Source organism: Rhyacophila brunnea, unplaced genomic scaffold (genome assembly GCF_057557595.1).
Source record: "Rhyacophila brunnea isolate RB1 unplaced genomic scaffold, BYU_Rbru_1.0 scaffold_8, whole genome shotgun sequence".
NCBI classification, from domain to species: Eukaryota; Metazoa; Arthropoda; class Insecta; order Trichoptera; family Rhyacophilidae; genus Rhyacophila; species Rhyacophila brunnea.
The window spans coordinates 18,608,264-18,628,398 of NW_028233350.1; the positions used below are offsets into that span (position 1 = coordinate 18,608,264).

The window sequence follows — 20,135 nt, forward strand, 5'->3', positions numbered from 1 at the left end:
GCAACCATTTTACAGTTTTTATGATTCAGTAAACATGATCATTCATAATGTGAAATGATTAGTATTTAAACTCCATTTCATGAATTCAAAATTAAGAATTATTAAATTAAAATGCTTTTGTCGTAAATTTTATTATTCACATTATATTATATAATCGTAGCATTTGAAGTTGGTTAACACATAGGGAGGCATACAGAATGTCTCAGATAATATAATATATCGCACACTTTCGCACGAAACGTCGTCAAAACTTATAATAAATGAATAAAAACAAATTCTCCTAACGCTAACTCGATTCACAGGTGGTCCTCAGGCAGTTGTCGCCATCCCTTTTGGCGGAAAACCAAACTTAGTGGCGAATAAATCTGCATTAGGCCTTTTGTGGTTCGCCCGCGTGCCTTCAATTTATCGCGCTTCTGATATATTTCGCCGACGGTCTAAAAGGGACCTTTCATCACAAAGAAAGACTCCCGCATACGCCGAACATTATTTAAACCGTGGATACAAAGACTTGTATGAATCCCGAGCCGGACACCGTCACTATGAGGACGTGAAATACTCTTTTGTGTCATGTTTTTTTTGATGAAGTATAATTTTTCAGGGTATTCTAGAATTATATTCAGAAAAAATGATTTATAGTGTAACAATTTCTATACATATTTTCTCCCGTATTCAATCCGACGTAGAATATATCGCCTTCAAAAAAAGTTTCATAACGAAGTCTATTAAATGCATAATCTAAATAAAACACTATACAAATATGAATTCTCGACTCACCAATATAGAGGTGATCGTTAAACTAATATTCTTCAGTGAATACAATTAATACTGTTGGCTACGTTTATTAAACGGAGGGTAGATTTATTTGTGAGTTAAAAAATCATTGAAAGGAATGTCCTATTCAACGGTATGCTAATTATTCGTAGATAATATTTTTTTAAATATATATATTCAATTACAAGTATTATCATATAAATAAAAATAATAGCTACATTAAAAAAAACTAAACGATTTATTTCATATACAATAATTTATAATATTAAAATAAAAAGAAAATATCATATCCTACTTAACTGAAAGCGTAGTTAAAATTTGAATCAGCAACCAGCGACATTAGAAGCAAACATTCCACGGACACTAACATCCATCAAGGGTAGAAATATAAGTATAATGAGTTCATTCGATATACAGTTTTTCCATTAAAATACATGAAAATTCTTTTTATACAATTATATTAAAGTGATGACCAAATTTGGTATGTATATTCTTTTAGTTATATCTATCACTATAAACGTTGTGAAATAATAATTTCTTCTTCGGTCTTTATGCCCTTGAAATCAATATTGGTAATTATAACTTATTTTTTGAAATAGTACCAAGTGTCCGAACATTTTTTTAAATTTGAGAAAATGTACCATTTTTTTAAAATCTGTATTATTTTCTTACCTAATTGACACATTTTTGATAATTCGCGACCCGAGAACTACAGGGTTCTAAGTGAACAACTGCAGCAAAATAGTTATGGGCTGTTTTGAACGCTTGTATTTTGTTAATTGTGAATGTTTTCAATATTTTTTTGATTGAATATATCAATGATGGTACTACCATGTTGTAACTATCAATAAAATTACGTTAAAACTAGTTTTTGATGGTTAATTTTATATATCATAAATTCAATTAGAACTTTGTCCACCTAATACTCAAACAAATCGCCTTTACTACAAGGTTCTAACTGAAATTTGTATGGAAATTCTGGTGATTCAGGACACATAGTTTCACTTTTCATGTTAAAATAAATATAATTTTTGAAAGTTATCTAATGTAAAAAAAAAATCCGGAGAAAATGTATGGAAATTGTTGAGAAAATGGGAAATTTGGAATAACTTAAATATTTTTTTGTAATTTTTGTATAATACCATTTTAAAATAAAAATTATGTTGAAAATATGATTTAATAAAATTACAAAACTATTGTCGATGCACAAGCTCAATGTTTATTTTTCAATTTCAACTGGCTTGTTGTCTTCATCTACATCAGATACATTTGTTGTAATTGTGTATACAAGATTGTTGTTACTAATGGCTGAGGGAATGTTGTGTAAAAATTCTTCTATTAAATTATTCGCCTCAGTTTTAGAATAAACTTCAAGCCAGCAAGAGGCATATCTTTCAGATCCATCATAACATCATAATGATATTCGATAATTAATATACTAAATCTCTATAGTATGGGAATTCTCAGTAATAGGAATTTTAGCCATTTCTTCACCTCATCTACTGAGATTTGAATCATCTCGAACATTTATATCACTTTCAGGAAGACTTTTAAACCCAAAACATTAAATCAATGAATGAAATAGCCTTAAAATACTCTCAATATTTCAACATTATTATTAACAAAAGGTTAAAGAATAAAGTGTACAATGTTCGTTCGACATTCACATTATTAAAATAATCAATTGTGTAGGTATTGAAATAAACGGTTTGTGAATATGTAACTGTGACGTCGTTTGTAACGAAATTTTAAAGAATAACGATAATATAATTAAATCTTACTTACGTTTCATAATATTATAATTCATCTATTATGAGTTCACAATTTACTGTTGATATCAAATATCACGAAACATTTTTTTGAGGTTATGTATGTCGAAGCTATAGTAGTTTATGTAAATACTGGTGGTTTATTGATACATACACTGCATGAAGTCTTAATAATAAATTTAAAATACATAACAACAAGATTTTACTCTTCATATTGCAATTTAAACCATTTTAACAACTTTAAATGTATTCACAACCACGAAATGTCAAAGCACATAGAACTTTGTAGAACGACGGATCTTTTTAGATTATGATAGAACTCTGTAGTACCACAGATATATTGTAAAGTGCACAAGTGTCGGTAGTATTGGGGTTTAATGAAAAAATATAAGAAATATTGACCTCATATTGATATAGTATGTAGATAATGTGACTTGGAAGACTGCCTCATTATTACTTTAGTTTGGCCAAAAATTGACACTTAGAACTTTGTAATTCTCGGGTCGCAAGTTGGCAACACTAGACATAAGAGTGAAATACATAATATCTACGCTTAAAGTCATGGACTACGGTTTAAATATTTGCATCCAGAAAATTTACATATTATTTGAGTTTTTTACAGTGTGATTTTCAATTCTGATATTGTTACTTATTGGTTGAGCGAATTTCGATAACCGTAATATCTTTTATAGGACAATCATTTAATAAACCTATTTACAAAGTAGCAAAGATCATAAATGGATTGTAGAGCTAATTAAAAATAATCACAAGATAAAAAGAACTTTCTTTATACCACGTTTTTAAATTTTCCGTTGAATCTTATAAACTTGACAATTCTATGTATTAATAAACACTTTTTTTGTGCTTGATAGAAATACTGAATAAATAGAGAATACTAAATTATCATTTTGATATTTCATATTAATTTCCATAGTAACGCACGTGCATATTAATAATTTAGTTGCTAGGACCCCCTTAGCAATCAATAATAGTGTTTTACTTTTTACGATTTTTTTCCGAAACATATAAAACAGAATTAACTGAAAATGAATTCAATTCTGCTTAAAGACGGCCAAAAGTATTAAAAAAATGCATTGTCGTCGTGTTCTGATATTTTCTAAAAAAATGTCTAGCTAGTCGGGAAGTTAGTTAAAAATCTTCAATCGTCCAATACAAGTCTTGGAAAAACAAGAAAAAAATTGTACTGGACGCACAAGAAAAAATCTGTACCGGACAATTTAAAAACGTGGTATATAAAAAGTTCTTTTTGTCTTGTAATTATTCTATTTACATTCAAAAATAAAATACAATTAAACCTTTTATGATAATATTATGATCATTAGTAAAAATTCTAAACAATTCCGTCGAAATTATTATCACCAGTATCGTTGTTTTGTAGACGGAATTTATCTTTTCTTGAATATAAACTCAAGTCAACAACTGGAAAGTTACCTGTAAGAAAAGTTTCATCATAATTCATGACTGATAAAAACAATGTCTCCGTAAAGTTTATACTAAGCATAACTCGAAAGAACCTTATTAAATAAACCATTCCTGGAAAGTTTTAATATTTTCCTGGATGTTTTAATAAAACATTTCACTGTTGAAACATAAAAAGACCTCATAGGTGACATTCAATGATTACATTTAAATGAATGAGTATGTTGACAATATTTTAATCTAAATAATGTTACACAATAATATTATGAAGTATTTAATTAAATTTTAATACTAAATGATTTAAATTTTCTATTTTTAGTAATCTTGGTTTTAATTTTATTTATCGTCATACAAATTTCATATTCACATAATATTATACAATACACATACCTACAACTGACGCAAAAAAAAAAATGTATACCAAACCAGTTATCTATTTACTAAAATACGAATGAGTATAGTGATTTAAGATTCGAAAAGGCTTGAATAATGTCAAATTTAAAACTAGACTTTTATACAATTGTCAATTGTCATTATAATGAAAATATATAATCAAAGTTAAGTAAAATCCCAATTATCATAAAAAATTCTATTCTCAAAGAAGTTGAAAATAATAACAATTATGTCGAATAAGCTTTTAAAATGAAAGCATATACACTTATAATTTTGGTAACATCTCGTAATATCCCGAAAGGTATCCAATTCTGAATATGATTCAAGGGAAGCTATCTTGTATGTGGAACGCTGGTAAAAGTAGAATATCCTCGCTCAAATAGTCAAAGGCTAGTGATGGACGAGAAAAATATAGCCAAAATCATTACCGACTTACGACAACGGATATGAAAGAAAAACAAACCCTTAGAAATTGAAAATACAAGAAATAGACCGTTTTGACTTTGAGTATCCACCTAAACTAAAATATGCATTTTACTCCCATAATATACTGAAATGCATCAAAACTTAGACAAACGTTTGTAGAGATCCTGACATTGATTAGTAATTAAGATAAATTATCAACTCTTTAATTTAACATACGTACAAAAACTGATTGCCAAAACAGTAACGCAATTTGAAAAGCGCTTCGGTGATAATTGTAGGAACTGTTAATTTCATCACAATTAGCTAGGGCACACGTAGCTTAGCAGTCAGAATACATGGACGCGAATACCAGGGGGCGCGGGTTTGAATCTCGCTGGGTGTCATATTTTTTTCTGGTCGTTATATATTTCTCATAATATATATTTTTAAACTAAGTATGTATTTTAAATTATAAAATTAATTTAACTTAAGAAATTACCTTATTTGCGTAGGTATATTCGTAATTTATTTTTTATCTGGCATAAATGAATATTTAATTTAAAAAAAAAAAACGAAAATGACTGATGTCTCATACCACAGATTTTAAGCAAAAAAAAATGAGAAAACAAAAATTTTGAACAAGTTTTATAATTAATTGAAAATTAATATGTCTTCGGATTAGGTAAGTACTAAGAAAACAATTTAGTGAATTTAAACTTGTTTTAAGATTGCTTTAACTTGTAATTATTATTAAAACGTGATTAATAACTTTGACAGATGTTTTCAATTTATTTACACATGTTCTTCGATATGAAAACGTAGTTATCTAAAAGTTTTAAATTAATTACTACGCAAAAAGTTTAACATGGCTTTTAGATGTTGCCCAAGCACTGTCTATGTTAAATGATTATTGTTTCGAAAGTTAATATTTACTATGTTGTACAATCACATGACTGTTGAGGTAGGGTACTGATTTACATGTCTGGTCACGATGTCACGATGAACAACCTTTACTTTTTGACAAGAGCAGAGACAATAATGAAATTTTAAGACTATCGTAGACAGTGCTCAAGTCATGATATATGTGTCGCTAGATTTCAAAATCAGCCAAGTCCATAATAGATAAATAGGAGAAAATAGCTTTTTGTTTTCTCAAATGGACAGTGACAAGGGTGAAAGTTTGTATTATTTCGAGTATAGAATATTTAAAATTAATAAATTCCACATTTTGATAATGCAGAAATGTTAGAAAGCAGCAATTCACAAAAAAGTAAAAAATACCTAAAGGTGGACTTGGCAGATTTTGAAATGTAGCGATACATATGACGTATTTGAAAGAATTTATTTTTGAATAAGCGGCGAAGAATTTATTGATTACCTATTTCAGTCATTTTTACCATTTATATTGAATTAAAAAATAAATCCATCTACTTTGGCAACTTAACAATTTAAAAAAGAAAGATGACAAAGTTTGAGAAACAGATCACCACCTCAGATCGGACCTAAAGCAAGTTATGGTTTTTAGTTTACACTTCCGTTCCCGTGATGTCACATTAAGTTAGTTACTCAGCCCATTAAACTGCAAATATTTCAGTTAATAAAGTGCATATTATGCATAATATTTCGTATAAATTATGTATATTATGCATAATATTTCGGCTATTTATAGAATCATCAATATTACATTAAATTTACATCTTAATATTTTCAAAATCGATTGCATTATTCATAATTAATAAATTACTAAACATATTGTATTAACTTGTAAATTATAATATTCCATTACGAACAAAAGACGTAGATTTAAGAGAGAAAGAGAGACATACACAATTATTGTGAGAAAAAGATATTAAAGGAGGGGTGAAATTAAGACAATATGTATTCTGTAAGAATTTATAGAATTACTCGTATGATTTTAATTAAGTTTTGATCATTTTATAGATAAAACAAAATAGTAAATATTGATGATGAAACCTTATCAGACTTACTTATGTTGCCAAAGTATGCAGTTTAGAGGCGAATATGTATATTATTTACTGGACGTGCATCTACTTCTGGATATAATCATTCATGCGCTTGGCCATCGATAGAATTTATAATATCTTCCAACAGCACTCTGTCTGCACGTCTAAGAAGTATCCAACTAGTTTCGATATCTTGAAGTATGCCATACTCGAGACGTAATTTAATATGTGAAAATCTTTATTAATGGCAATCGGAGAGAAAATAAAATTACATAATATTATAGCTTGTTAAATATATAAGTACTTATATACATTTATTTATATATATAATTAGTTTACGCAAAAATGTCCTGCAAAGAATAATACATGTTTATATTTATTATTAGAAATATTTTGTGCTAGTATAAAGCACACTCAGTACAGTCCCACGGTGGCTGAGCGGCTTAAACATCGGTCTATAATATTGTGGGTCCCAGGTTTGAATCGTGGGTCTGGCATTGGTCATTATTTTTCAATTTGTGTTTGAGTCAGAGTATGGACCTAAAGGCCATATTCCATTGGCAGACGCACAGACCCAACCCGATCCAACGATCAACGCCAACCGTCGTCTCTAGCTATTTGCAATTACACGCAACGATTCAATCTCGTTGGTCCTTGATTTGATTGGTTAAAATAATACTAGTGTTGCTATTATTAAAAATATAGGTTGAGTGAAAACTAGATATTTCTTAGATTTGTGGCTACACTGAACGTATTCCCGCGCAATTTTACGTCAACAAAACTGAGCTGTCAGCTGTCAAACCTAGCGAGCATCAGATCTGTTAAAATTTATGCGGCCGTTTGACATTTATAGAAAGTTTGTATACTTATTGTTAATTTACATCATGAATAACTGGGCGAGCTTGAATCTCCAAACCAATTGAGTAATTCGAATATCGAAATCGAATAATCCAAAGACTAATTTATTGTAGCGAGTATGGCTATATTTCAACTGGCTCAGGCGGTCAGGACTCGCCGTAAACGAAAACACTGGGTCAAAAGTTGGCTAACTGAAGAACAGCGTGATCGCCATTGAATATGGCGAGTTTTTTTACGTTCCACACTATATCTTTGGCGTGTATTTATTCGACGAGGACTGTGTCCTCGGTGATACTCCATATATATTTTTTGAGTTTTCGCCATCAGTAGAATGAAATGAACGACCGTTTGCATGACTCAGGCACATATTCGGCTATTTTCGTACGCTTTCGGCAATCTTCGCTTGATAATGAAAGGATCGCACGACGGATAATAGAAAATTTTCCACTTTCGACCCGATCGCTCACGATCCTTGAAAACCATAGAGAATAGAGTTTGACAGTCGTGGCAGACGATCGGGCCAGACGCAATCTGCCAATGGAATATGGGCTTAATAGGTTGAGCAAGGGGCTATCATCCATTTCTCGTAAAAACAAAAATCTATTAATATAAACCTCAAATCTGTGGAGGTCCATAATATGATCTTATTAGGATTGGAAATGTAAAAGAAGAAAGATAAATAATTTATTGTTATTTTTTTTTTTTTTTTTTAGACCATGTCCGATCCTAATAGGATCATATGGGCCTCCACAGAGTGGAGGTTTGTATTGACAGATTTTTGTTTTTACGAGAAATGGATGTCAGCCACTTGCTCAACCTATTAGGTCCATACTCTGACTCATACACAAATTGAAAAACAATATGTGTACTAGCCAGACCCAGGATTCGAACCTGGGACCCTCGACTCTATAGGCCGGCATTTAAGCCACTCGGCCATCGTGGGTGTAATACCCAATAATTATTCCAGTGGTCTGAAGGTCCTTTTGTGAAGCATGGTTTTAAAACTCAGCGACCACTCTATTTTTTATATTGTGATGTCGTCAGTAAAGTTGATGTTATTTTAAGACTTGATATGTTTATATAAAGTACACCTATGTGTTATTATTTTTCATAATAGGTCCCAATAAACGCATTGTGCATATTATATAACTTTAACGGTACAGAAACATGGTAGAAATCAAGTTTAAAATTTAAAAGTTAATAAAATAAATGTGACCGTAACCAGCATTGCAGCTAATATTACTATTTGTAAGTGTGTTTTTTTTTACAAATTTTTGAAAAAATACGCAAATAACTTTACAATAAGAAATTCGCTGTAATATTATTCCTCCTCGCCAATCATTCAAACAAACACGCGAGACATACGACACACGAAAACAGTGACATAAATATATATGGATAAAATTCTTGCGCGTCAATCGAATAAAATAAAGTGTCAAGATACAACCCGTTCCCGTAAAATGCGATGAGTGGTAGATGTGCTACGTTTGCTGCGGAGAAGTCATCCAGTTTTAAAACCACTTTTTTTTATATCCAGATATTGGCAAAGCCATCTCTACTGTATGGTGCCAAAACTAAGTGATCCTATTCCGTAGCTATTAAAATCAAAATATACCAAAATTTTATTGGAAATAGAGACTTAAACGATTGTTTTGTATTATTAGTAAATCATATTGATATACATAACACAGAGTTGAGACTATTTTATAAAACAAGATATTGGTACTCATAAAAATGTGTTTAATGTTAGACATAATATTGAATCATCTAACTTTGAGCCAGATTATTTAAATTCAACATGATAAATCTAAAAAGTTCTATAGAACTTATGGAATAAATATTTTTGTCAAACATTTAGAAAAAAAAAGATGGAAAAATAATAATTTCGTAAAACGATTATTATCCCTAATAAAACTTAACAAAAATAAATGACAGTAAAAAATACATATTAAAATAAGCATAGTGTGTAGCTCACTTCTCTTTAAATCAAAATTACAAAGTTGCTAAAGCTGGTCCAAATTATTTAAACTGTTAATAATTTATTGAAGCTGTTTTAGATTAAATGAGTATATTATGTTTAATTAAAAATTGTATAGTTCTCACGCATGGTATAAGTAAAACCTCTTCGTTATGAGTGCATGAGATGAGATGATTAATGGTAATACATAATTTCGATACAAAAATGTTAATTTTTATTTTATAATTTCCATCGATTCGAAAACAAAAAAACTGAATAATTGGTTTGATATTATACTCGCTATGATATCCTTTTACTCACTTTGGAGCTGATTTCGGTATAATTAGTATATAAGTAAACAATCACTGTGACTATGCAATACTTTATAAGTAAAAAAAATGATGGATATACTGTATAGTTGTGCCGCAACCAATGCCTTGTTGGCCAACGTTAGACGTTGGCAACATACAATATACATACATTTATATATTTTACAACTATATTAATTTGTAAAGTATCTACTGTAGCGGTTAATGACCTCGGATATTGTCAGCAATAATTCGACAATCTAAGAATTAGCAAATCATCTATCTATCACAAAATCGTCCCATCTACAGTCTCTACTGACTGTTCGGCCATGTTCAACTGCATCGGGCTTGGTCATCGAAACGCATGAAGTTGCAGTAATGCAGAGGCCATCAGATTTCCCAATTGCAAACTATACTAACAATGACCTTCGAAATTTACCGAAAATTTATATAAATAAATAGCGAGTCATAGTTTATCTCATACACCGATTCTTGGACCTCGGACCAGCATCATAACTCTTGTACCGATTATTTACGCTGCAATAAAAATCGCGTTTCCATTCATCGGAGCAACCACCAATCCGACTTCGATCACAACTCCTGGTCACCTCCTACGATGGTCTCATCCCTTTGCAATGAGTCCTGCCAAAGTATTATACTCATGCCAGGAGACATGGGAGTGTTATATTAGACCATGCTAGACTTATTCTACCAGATTATGAATAATACTATTTCGTGACGAATTTTGCTCTCATTTTATATTGGATGGTACTGTATCGAAAAAAGTTTTAAATTCATATAACATGGCTTATTTTAAAGAAAAACTCCTCTTTTACATAATACTATACTTTTCCTAAAGGGAAGGGTTGCATATCGATTTCTGGCATACGTGTTTTTGTATTTTTTTTTACTTCAGGGAAAAGAAATAAGACACCTAAAGCCTTTCCTTTGAAGCTCACCACTTGAATTGATAGTGTTTACTGAACGTAAAGGCAAACATCACAGTTCAAACAATCCGACCGTTGCGCGTATAGAAATTACCCTATTTTACCAAATTATTTGATGACAATAAAATAAACAAAAAGTATCCCTGTACAAATGGGTCCCGGGAATATAGTTTCTTGTATCCATAATATGTATTTCGTAACATCATTCCGTAAAGTTTAAACTATTGAACAGATATTTAGGTACAATCATACCAATGTAAAATAATATGTGTAGGTATTATATCCCATCTAGATATTATATAATATCACAATATTATTATGTTGGTACGGTTTTTTGAAACGAACATGTTTTGCTATCACCGGATATTACGTATAAGAAAATTTTGAATATTATATGACTATCTCAAGGTTTTCATATATATATATTTTAACAGTATAACAATTATAATATTATACTTCTTATATCGTCATAACCAATTAGATTCAATATTATAGTAAGTCTGTAAACTGGCTCTAAAGTAGTGTTGTCTAAGCTTTTTCGAATAACCACCTCCATTTTTTTGAGTACATATTATATCAACTGCGTCTCTCATAAATTCAATCAAAAATAACACACGAAACATTTCATTTAAAATAAAATGTTGTAATAAAGAACTGAATATTTGGCCACTAAAAATACATAAAATGCACACTATTTATTTTTATTTCGATTTTTTATTGACAAATATAGGTATATAAATATTTATTTTGTAATTGTTGTCCTAGTTGAGCATCCTTGTATCAGATATTGTCATTTTTCCTTCCAGTGAAGTAACAAAAATAATTCCTTAACCATATGATCAAATCAGTATGTGACACTGACTCCATAAATGATCTCGAACCTTTTAAAATATAAAATATGAAATTACCGTCAATTTTATGAAAACCCTGCAGCAGTTCTACAAAACTATCTACGCGCTACTGGTCTCACATACCATGAGGCACGAAACGTGGGCAATGGACAGAGTAAAATTGTACGACCTCATGCTTGTCCTATGCCCTGATACTAGGGCATGACAGGGTGGTGAAATAATTTTTTTTTTTTAATAAGAACAAGTACAAATAGTTTCTATGTTGAAATGGGTGAAAAGTTTTGATAGATAAAACTGTATGCTCCTTATTATTAACATAATGGCCCACACAACGGGGAGCTGACAGGGCTTTAGCCTGGGGGCCCGGGCTCAGGAGGGGCCCGGGCTCAGGAGGGGCCCGGCGAGGAGAGTCGACCAGATAAGTGAGATAAACACACATCACAAATTTTCTTTAATAGTAAAAAAAAGTCGCCTGCATTTTCCTTCAATGTTATTATTTAAAATAATGTAAACAATTCTATAATTCAAATGAATGTATTAAAATATACAAAAAAACACTAAATATACACATTAATTTTACGGCATACACCATTTGGAAAACGCTATTGCAGAGCGTCACACTGCCTTTATCCTTAGCGATAGGTAAGGGTGCCTGCTAAAGATCCTAGCCTGGGGGCCAGTTTCGGGATGTGGGGGCCATGATTAACATAGATAATTTCATGAGAGAGACATTTCTTAGTCCATGATGGACCAGAGAGAAGTAGGTATGGTGTAAGAGATAATCGATTTATTTTATTTATGAAAACAATTATTCTATACGTTCATGTTAAACTGTAGAGCAAGTCAATTTTTTGAATAAAATGAGCTACGAAAGCCATTTATTTCATAATACCTACTTTTTTTAAAACTCTTTAACTTTTGGATGATAGTGTGTGAATACATTAATTTAATAAATTCAAATCGATATGAGAAACCAAAAGTATTTGCGCTTCTTTCCAATTTATTTCTGAAAAATATGGAATATATCTCACACGGACTAATTATTTTCTAGAATTTTTTCTAATATTATGTACTAGTACGTTTACGATCTTTTTTAAATTATATATTTTCATAAATTAAATACTATAATTCTTTAATCTTTCGTATAAAGATTATTGATTTATAATTAATATCTAATACCATAACCATAATAAACCATGTCCGATCCTAATAATATCACTCGGGTCTCTACAGAGTGAATGTTGTATTGACAGATTTTTGTTTTTTTGCGAGAAAGGGATGTTAGCCAATTGGTCAACTTATTAGGTGCAAACATATGTTGAAAATTAATGTCATAATATATTGTATTTGCCAGACTCGGGTTTTGAACCCGAGACTTACGGCAATATAACTTTTAATGTACTAATTGTAAAATTGTCTAATTCAATTTAAAATAAAAGCTAAATCTTTATACAATGTATTTTATTTTAAATAAATGTTTTGCACTTACACTTATTGTACATAGTGTTACAAAAAATAAATACAAAATAGTCAATACCAACTACAAATATTGTTGAACATCTCAATAAAACAACGTTATACCGAGAAGTGATTGTAAATAAACACAATAATACAACTTACAGAAACATTTGTGGGAAATCGAAACCTCACCCCGACCGTAACTAGAGGGATACTCCAAGGGGTGAAGAGTTACTGTATTGGGTGAATGTAACAGCTGCAGCCGAGTCTTATCTTAGACGACTAAGTTTTGGCAAAGTCATTTCACTTGAGCAGGCTCTGAGAGGAAAACATCACGAGTTAGAGATGGAAATTTGAAATGCCTCGGGGACCTGATTGCAGTAACTTGAATGACACGCGCTTTTGAAGGGCCTAGCGGGCTGTCGATCTGTCGATGCGGTAGGCAGCTATTATCCCGTCAGAATTGTCCCCTTGGGGCACTAAGTTGCTAGGTTTTCGTTCTATTATTCGATTTATTACCGAACGAGAATATCTAATTTTGATAGTAGATTCTATAAATGAAGTTTAATCATAAATGAAATCACAAATCGAATCGTTTTAAAATACAATAATGCTTTTACATACCTAACATTTTGCAATAATAAATAATTGAAGAATTTTTACATCAATCCAAGTATTTTTTCATTTTGAAATATAACAAATTGGATTATCCAAATTACAATTTTTATTAGCCGCTCTCCAAGTTCACCTTTCATAGTACCTATATTCACAATAAAGTTGCTATTTGAATGAATTCGAATTGATTATGCATATAAAATAAAACCATAATATGTTGAAATGTTTATCATTAAATTCATAAAAAACGTGCCTGTGAAAAGTTAGCAATACCAAAATCAGTTGTTTTTTAATTGAAAATAGAACCAGGTATTCCTTATTTATCATGATATTTCGTTTGATAACTCGATTAAAGTAATAATATAAACATTTGTTTAATATAAGCCACAAACTATAGGCATTGAATAAAATTTTATTATGTGGATGTGTGACCAATTTAATTTTTTCAAATTTGGTTTGAACATTGGGTGTAAGCGCATATCATACAACCATTCATTTGATTATATTTTACTATAACTTTAGTTTGTGGAACCCCGTATTCTTTTTTTAGCAATAGTGTTCATAAAAATGAAAAAAATATTAAAATAATATCCATAAAGATATAAGATAATCAAAAATTAAAACAACTGAATGTATTTAATAATATGGAAAATATTATAAAAAATCTACATAATGATAGTTAAATATTCTGGCTAAGAGAGTCGAATTAAAACAGTTTATATTAATATTAATACGCGTTAAAAATACATTAATTTTCTTCGCATACAATATATTTGAATAACAAGTTGCTGTCTGAAAAAGAAGCAAAAATTAAACGAATTCTATGATAATTCATTTACTTCTGATTAAACGGCTTTGGCGTTTGCAATAAAACTGCGTAATATGACTCATGCATATATTTAACAGAGCATTTTATATGAAAAGTACTAAACAATCCCCGACAGAGTAATAAAAACTTTTCCACGTTTGTTTTGTCCCACACAGAATTGAATAATGTGAAGCTCCAGAGTAAATATTCTCACCGCTTCACACTATGTTAATTTCATTTATAAGTTCAAAGAGGTTTATTCGCAGAGCCTACGTTTTATGGGCTCGGTATTTCTCGTTGGTGTTCATAGATGGAAATGTTTGGCAAGGTAACTCTCTTAATTTTAGAAATATTAAATTAAGAATTTTGTTATCAAGCTATAAATAAAATAATTTTATCATTCATTGTCTCAGTGATTTTTCTGACATTAACAATTTAATGTATATTTAGAATACGAAAATTTCTTAACGAATAATATCAATAATGAATAATGTAATATTTTTTTAACATAATATTGCACGTTATAAGAATTAATGTACTAGACGTTAATTAAAATATCACAAAAATGGTCGCTTATGTTGGCGTAATTTAGGATTTCTGATACATAAATTTATTGTAAAAAATAAAATGGTATGATTAATATTGTGGAAATCACATAATTGATAATGCGCATTGACCGGAATTTGTCAGGTTCAAGTTCAAAAAGCATAAATTTTTAATAGGTACCTTAATAGTCTTAGAGGTACCAAAGTACAATTATTTATTTTATAATACCGGAGTTAAGACACATTTTTATGAAATTTAGTTAGTAATTTGATTTAGAAATATTAAACATTATATATATATATATAATATCAGCAACTTGATCAACTCATAAAGTTAAGCAGCAAAGAATTAGGAACTGGGGTGAGTAGAGGGAGCTAGGGGAGACCTTCATCCAGCAGTGGATCGACCCCGGATGATGCTTATATTATCAAAGATGAATTAATGCGCTTTATAAAACGCATTTTAAAAGTAAAGCCAATATTTAAGGGGGGGGCATGCTCAGCGTAGGTCAAAATGGAGCTTTTATTCTATTTTCAAAGCATGATCCTGGACATACATTAAACGTTGTAGATAATCTATTTATATAATTTTAAAGCCTTATTATCCTTTATATTTATTTTAAAAATTTTATGACTGCATAAAGTATTTGTATTACATAAAATAGTATTCTTTTAAACCTCTCGCTCTAATATTTTTGGAAATAGTCATATTTCAGTACATAAATGCGCAATGGTGTTAAGATTTTTTACAATTATTAATTTTTAAACGCATTTATAAAACTATCAGTATAATTTATATCGACATTATTATAGTGAAATATTTACGATAAAAAATTATATTGATAATCTCTGTGATCCCAAATTTGACAAGAATTAGGCATTTTATTATTCAAAAAATGGGCAAGATTTACACATTTGAAGATAATTCTAAAGATATTAATTATAAGCTATGTCTTTGACTATTCAAGCGTGATAAACATCTTACGAATACTGATTGCTCTGTGATAATTATTTACCTAAGAATAAGGTAGTGTTTTTTTGAAATACGCCATTTCTTTTGGCATTCCCCAGTGGTTAAGCTACAACATACGACCGTAGCCATAAATTGACAAACTATAATCGAAGTCGGGAGTAAAATGATGGTTTAAAAAAATCGGTTAGGTACGCTGAGCACGTCCGCCCTTAAGATAAATGCAATAAATATTAATTTACAATTTTCTAATTATTTATAGATTACAGTTTACAGAAGGAAGCATTTTTATTACTTACATATTTATAATATATTATGTCCTATTAATTAGTGTCGTATATTTAAAAAAAAAAGATCATTATAATTATTAAATCGTTGTTTCGTATGTCTAATTTCTTAATTTTTCACTGTATTAATATATAAAAGTTTTACGTATTGATAACTGTAACCAATCGTATTTTATAACAATGTGTAAAATGGTATAGCAAACAAAAAATATTACAGAGTTTTAAAACAACATCGAAATAAAAACCCAATTTTTCGCATTTAAATTATATTGAATAAGCCAACAAGGCCAAAAAATCATCATAAATTTCGTTTGTATAATGAGCAAAGCGTCCCATTACATTTGAGGCCATTGCATGATTTAAAGCGCTTATAGTTTTTTTGTGACGTATATAAACTATTTTTTAAATATACGGCTTTGGTGTAAATCGTGACGAAAACAATCAAGCATTTCGGGAATACACGTGTGGTAAATAAAGCTCCGGCTACGTGGTGCAATGTTCACTTCACTAAAGTTGGACACGTGAAACAATCTCGATTAGATAAGGTGTTTAAGTATGTAAAAATATAACAATAACAAGTGGAGGCTTATTCAAAATAATAAAAATGCAATTATTTATCTTTAAAAATGTTTATTTTTTTCATTACATTCTAACATGGGGTGAATAATCAATTTGAACGGATTGCGTGTTGACTGACCAAGTAGTAAAACTTATCATTAGTTTTAATTTACGTATTTATTTAGTAAGAAACTGAATAGTGGGTACTCAGAATAAACTACATAGTAGAAAAATAATTTCATTATTAACAGGACTGCTTGAGGCGTAATAATTTAATTTATTGATATTTTAACACTACCTTTGGATAAGTAGGAGGTTTTTATAATTAATATGGCTTAAGATTTTAATTTTAATTTGTAAAAATAATTACCACTTTTATTATAGTCAAAGTGTAAAACCATAGCAAGTATATTTTTTTTGATCTCCAGATTTAGATGTAAGTACAAGCAAAAATATGGAAATAAATAAACGAATATGGTATATTGTACAGACACTGCCCAGATAGTATCATCCCCTAAGGATCAAATTCCATGGAACCCTAAAGAATCCGGAATCATTATCGGGCAGACTCATAGAAATTTGACAACTTCCACAACAAAGTTGAATAGAATCGTTTAAATCGTTGTCAATCGATATGTCCTCTAATAATAGTAACATAGTACGATAAATCAGCCTATTCCACACCATCAAGGGGTACCATGCATACCAAAATACTACCTCCGTTACCTTCGGAGATGACAGTACAATAAACTAAATAATTTTGTTTTTAAAGACAATTTTTTTGACTAAATAAAGTCTTCAAATTTTATTATACTATGTAATTTTCACTTACTAGATATTTATAGCACAGTTAAAATAATTGTATATTTTACTGTTAATCAAAGCCTTCAAGTGTTATAAATTAACCATAAACATATTTAAATATAGTATGTACAGAGTAAAACTAAAATAAATGATATAAATACATGTTATATTAGTATGCCCACAATAATTAATCAGTATTGAATTATATTTGTATTTAATTATCCAATTATACATTGTAATGTTGTTGTAATTTATGTACCTATTATTATATTATTTTTGTCGCTTTAGATTTTTTTGATAAATAATATTTAAAAAAAATGTATTCAATTAAAAATGTCTCTCTGAGGCGGATGAAACCGGTCCTAATCTATTGATTAAAAGTGGAATAAGTACTACAAAAAAAATTGCTTTTTATTAAATAAAAACAACAATAATAAATAAACATTGATACCAAATTCACAAATTGTAGTTGTAGATAATGCATATTATATTGTTCAATTCTTTCATTAATACCGTAATATAAGGACAACAGAAGAAAACTCTGTACTTAAGATCTCATTACAAGAAGGGTGAGTAATAAAATTTTTAACACTGTTAGAAGCGAACATAAAATGTGTTTACTTTAATAATTAAACAATACACTTTTATTTACGACATCGATGATTACACATTTTGATTGGCGAGTAAGGGATGATAAATCCCTCTTGCCTTCCAATACAATAAAAAAAATCGGTTATTATTTAGTCAAAGCTAATTATTATAATAGTCAAATGGACAAGAGACTATCTTATGTACTCAAAAAGGTTCACTCAGGTACCTGACCAATATCTAAAGGGTGCATCGCAGGATTGCCTGCTTCTCAGTACTTTTACGTAGGTACTTTTATTTAAACTTTATATAATTAGCTTAAAGCTTGATTATTTCACATTATATCATTCATAATAACGAATCGATTTATAAACCTCACCCATACATTATAATGGTGGTTACAGTAGAAATTTTCGTTTTTATAGTCAATGTATAACTACTTATTATATGTATAAATATATTTTGCAACTATAAATAGATAAGTAGAGAAATGACAGATTCTTCTAGCATTGTGGCCACGACGAAATTACCTTGATGGTGCATGAGTCGCATGCACTGTGAAAAGAATCTGACACCAATATAATATTATTTGTTATATTTATTTTATGAATCAATAGCGAATATGGTGTATGCATTTTATTAGTTATTAAATAACAAAGTAAGATAATCGTAAGAGGTAGTATAGATTCTGTCATTGCTAAAATAAATAGGGGAATTAAATAAACTGTATTTCTCTTACCATAGCTCGGATGAAAGAGAGAAGCAAGGAGCAGGAGGCCCGCAAATTTGGCGGGAATCCCCAGCGCCCCCATGCCTGGGAACTTGGTCCAAGATCGAATCGAAAAACGTAAAAAACAATCACTTCACTATCGTCACATTATCCACGGCATGTCAGTCAAATCAGTCAAAGTGCTGCCCGTCAACAGGCAACATCTCCCATGGATTTATTCTTTTACCGCCGCACGAACAAAACACACACTTTTAAGTTGGCCCATACACCCTATTTTCTTTGTTAGCTTTGCGTATTGTAAAATAGCACTTTGGTTTTATTAAAGATTTTCTTTCAAATTTGTTTCTTTTAGTTACGTAACATCGACATTTAGATGGTCTACTTGAAACATTTTTACGTTGCCTATTTTTCTACATTACACAATTAATGTAATTATTGATTAGATAATATTAATTGAAAATGAAATTTTAGTTTATATATATTGTAGGTAGGTACTTAATAACGTCGATAAAATGCTAATAAATAATTTTTTTTTAGTTTCTCAAGTCGATATTTTATTTTTTAGCATGTTCTTTGTTGTTCTATGATTTTCGTTTTTACAACACGGTTTTTATGTTGAATCTGTGTTGAATAATAAATGTTATGATTTTATATAAGTGTACAATGTACTTAAAAGTATAATATTTAATAATAAACTTTATCCGTTTTTACTTTGTTGATATTATATGATAAAAAATAATGTAGAAACTTGGCGCTGTACATTTGTAATGAATTTAACTTTATATAGCAATGCGCGCTATCTTTGTAACTTTCCGTTAAGCACCTATTTTTTCAGGTTTATGGTTTATTTCTCGCAATCTTTCGCTGATACAAAAAACTGGCGCGTGAAAAAATACACCGACGTAAACAACATTAAGGCTCTTTTGAAACCGTTCAAAAAATTTCCCGAGACTGAAAAACATTAAACGCCCTGGTAGTGGTGGTATATACGGGGGATTTTCCGGGACTAATGAAAGGCGTTTTTCGCGTGACATGGAAAGTTGAAGTAATTATTTTTCTTGGCCGTCGATTTTAGTTCTTGCGGGTCTTTGGCAGTTTGCGTGTCC

At 29.9% G+C, this 20,135-nt stretch overlaps 1 protein-coding gene across 1 annotated transcript in view; it reads right to left on the bottom strand.

Annotated features, from left to right (window-relative positions):
* The window catches only part of LOC147064003 (neurotrimin-like), a 203,296-nt gene extending 184,012 nt beyond the window's left edge, over positions 1 to 19,284 (bottom strand). Inside the window, exon 1 of the mRNA XM_085958842.1 lies at positions 19,039 to 19,284. Coding sequence (XP_085814968.1) covers positions 19,039 to 19,111 — 73 coding nt within the window. The 5' untranslated portion in view covers positions 19,112 to 19,284. The remainder of the gene's footprint in view (positions 1 to 19,038) is intronic.
* Positions 19,285 to 20,135: the final 851 nt, after the last annotated feature.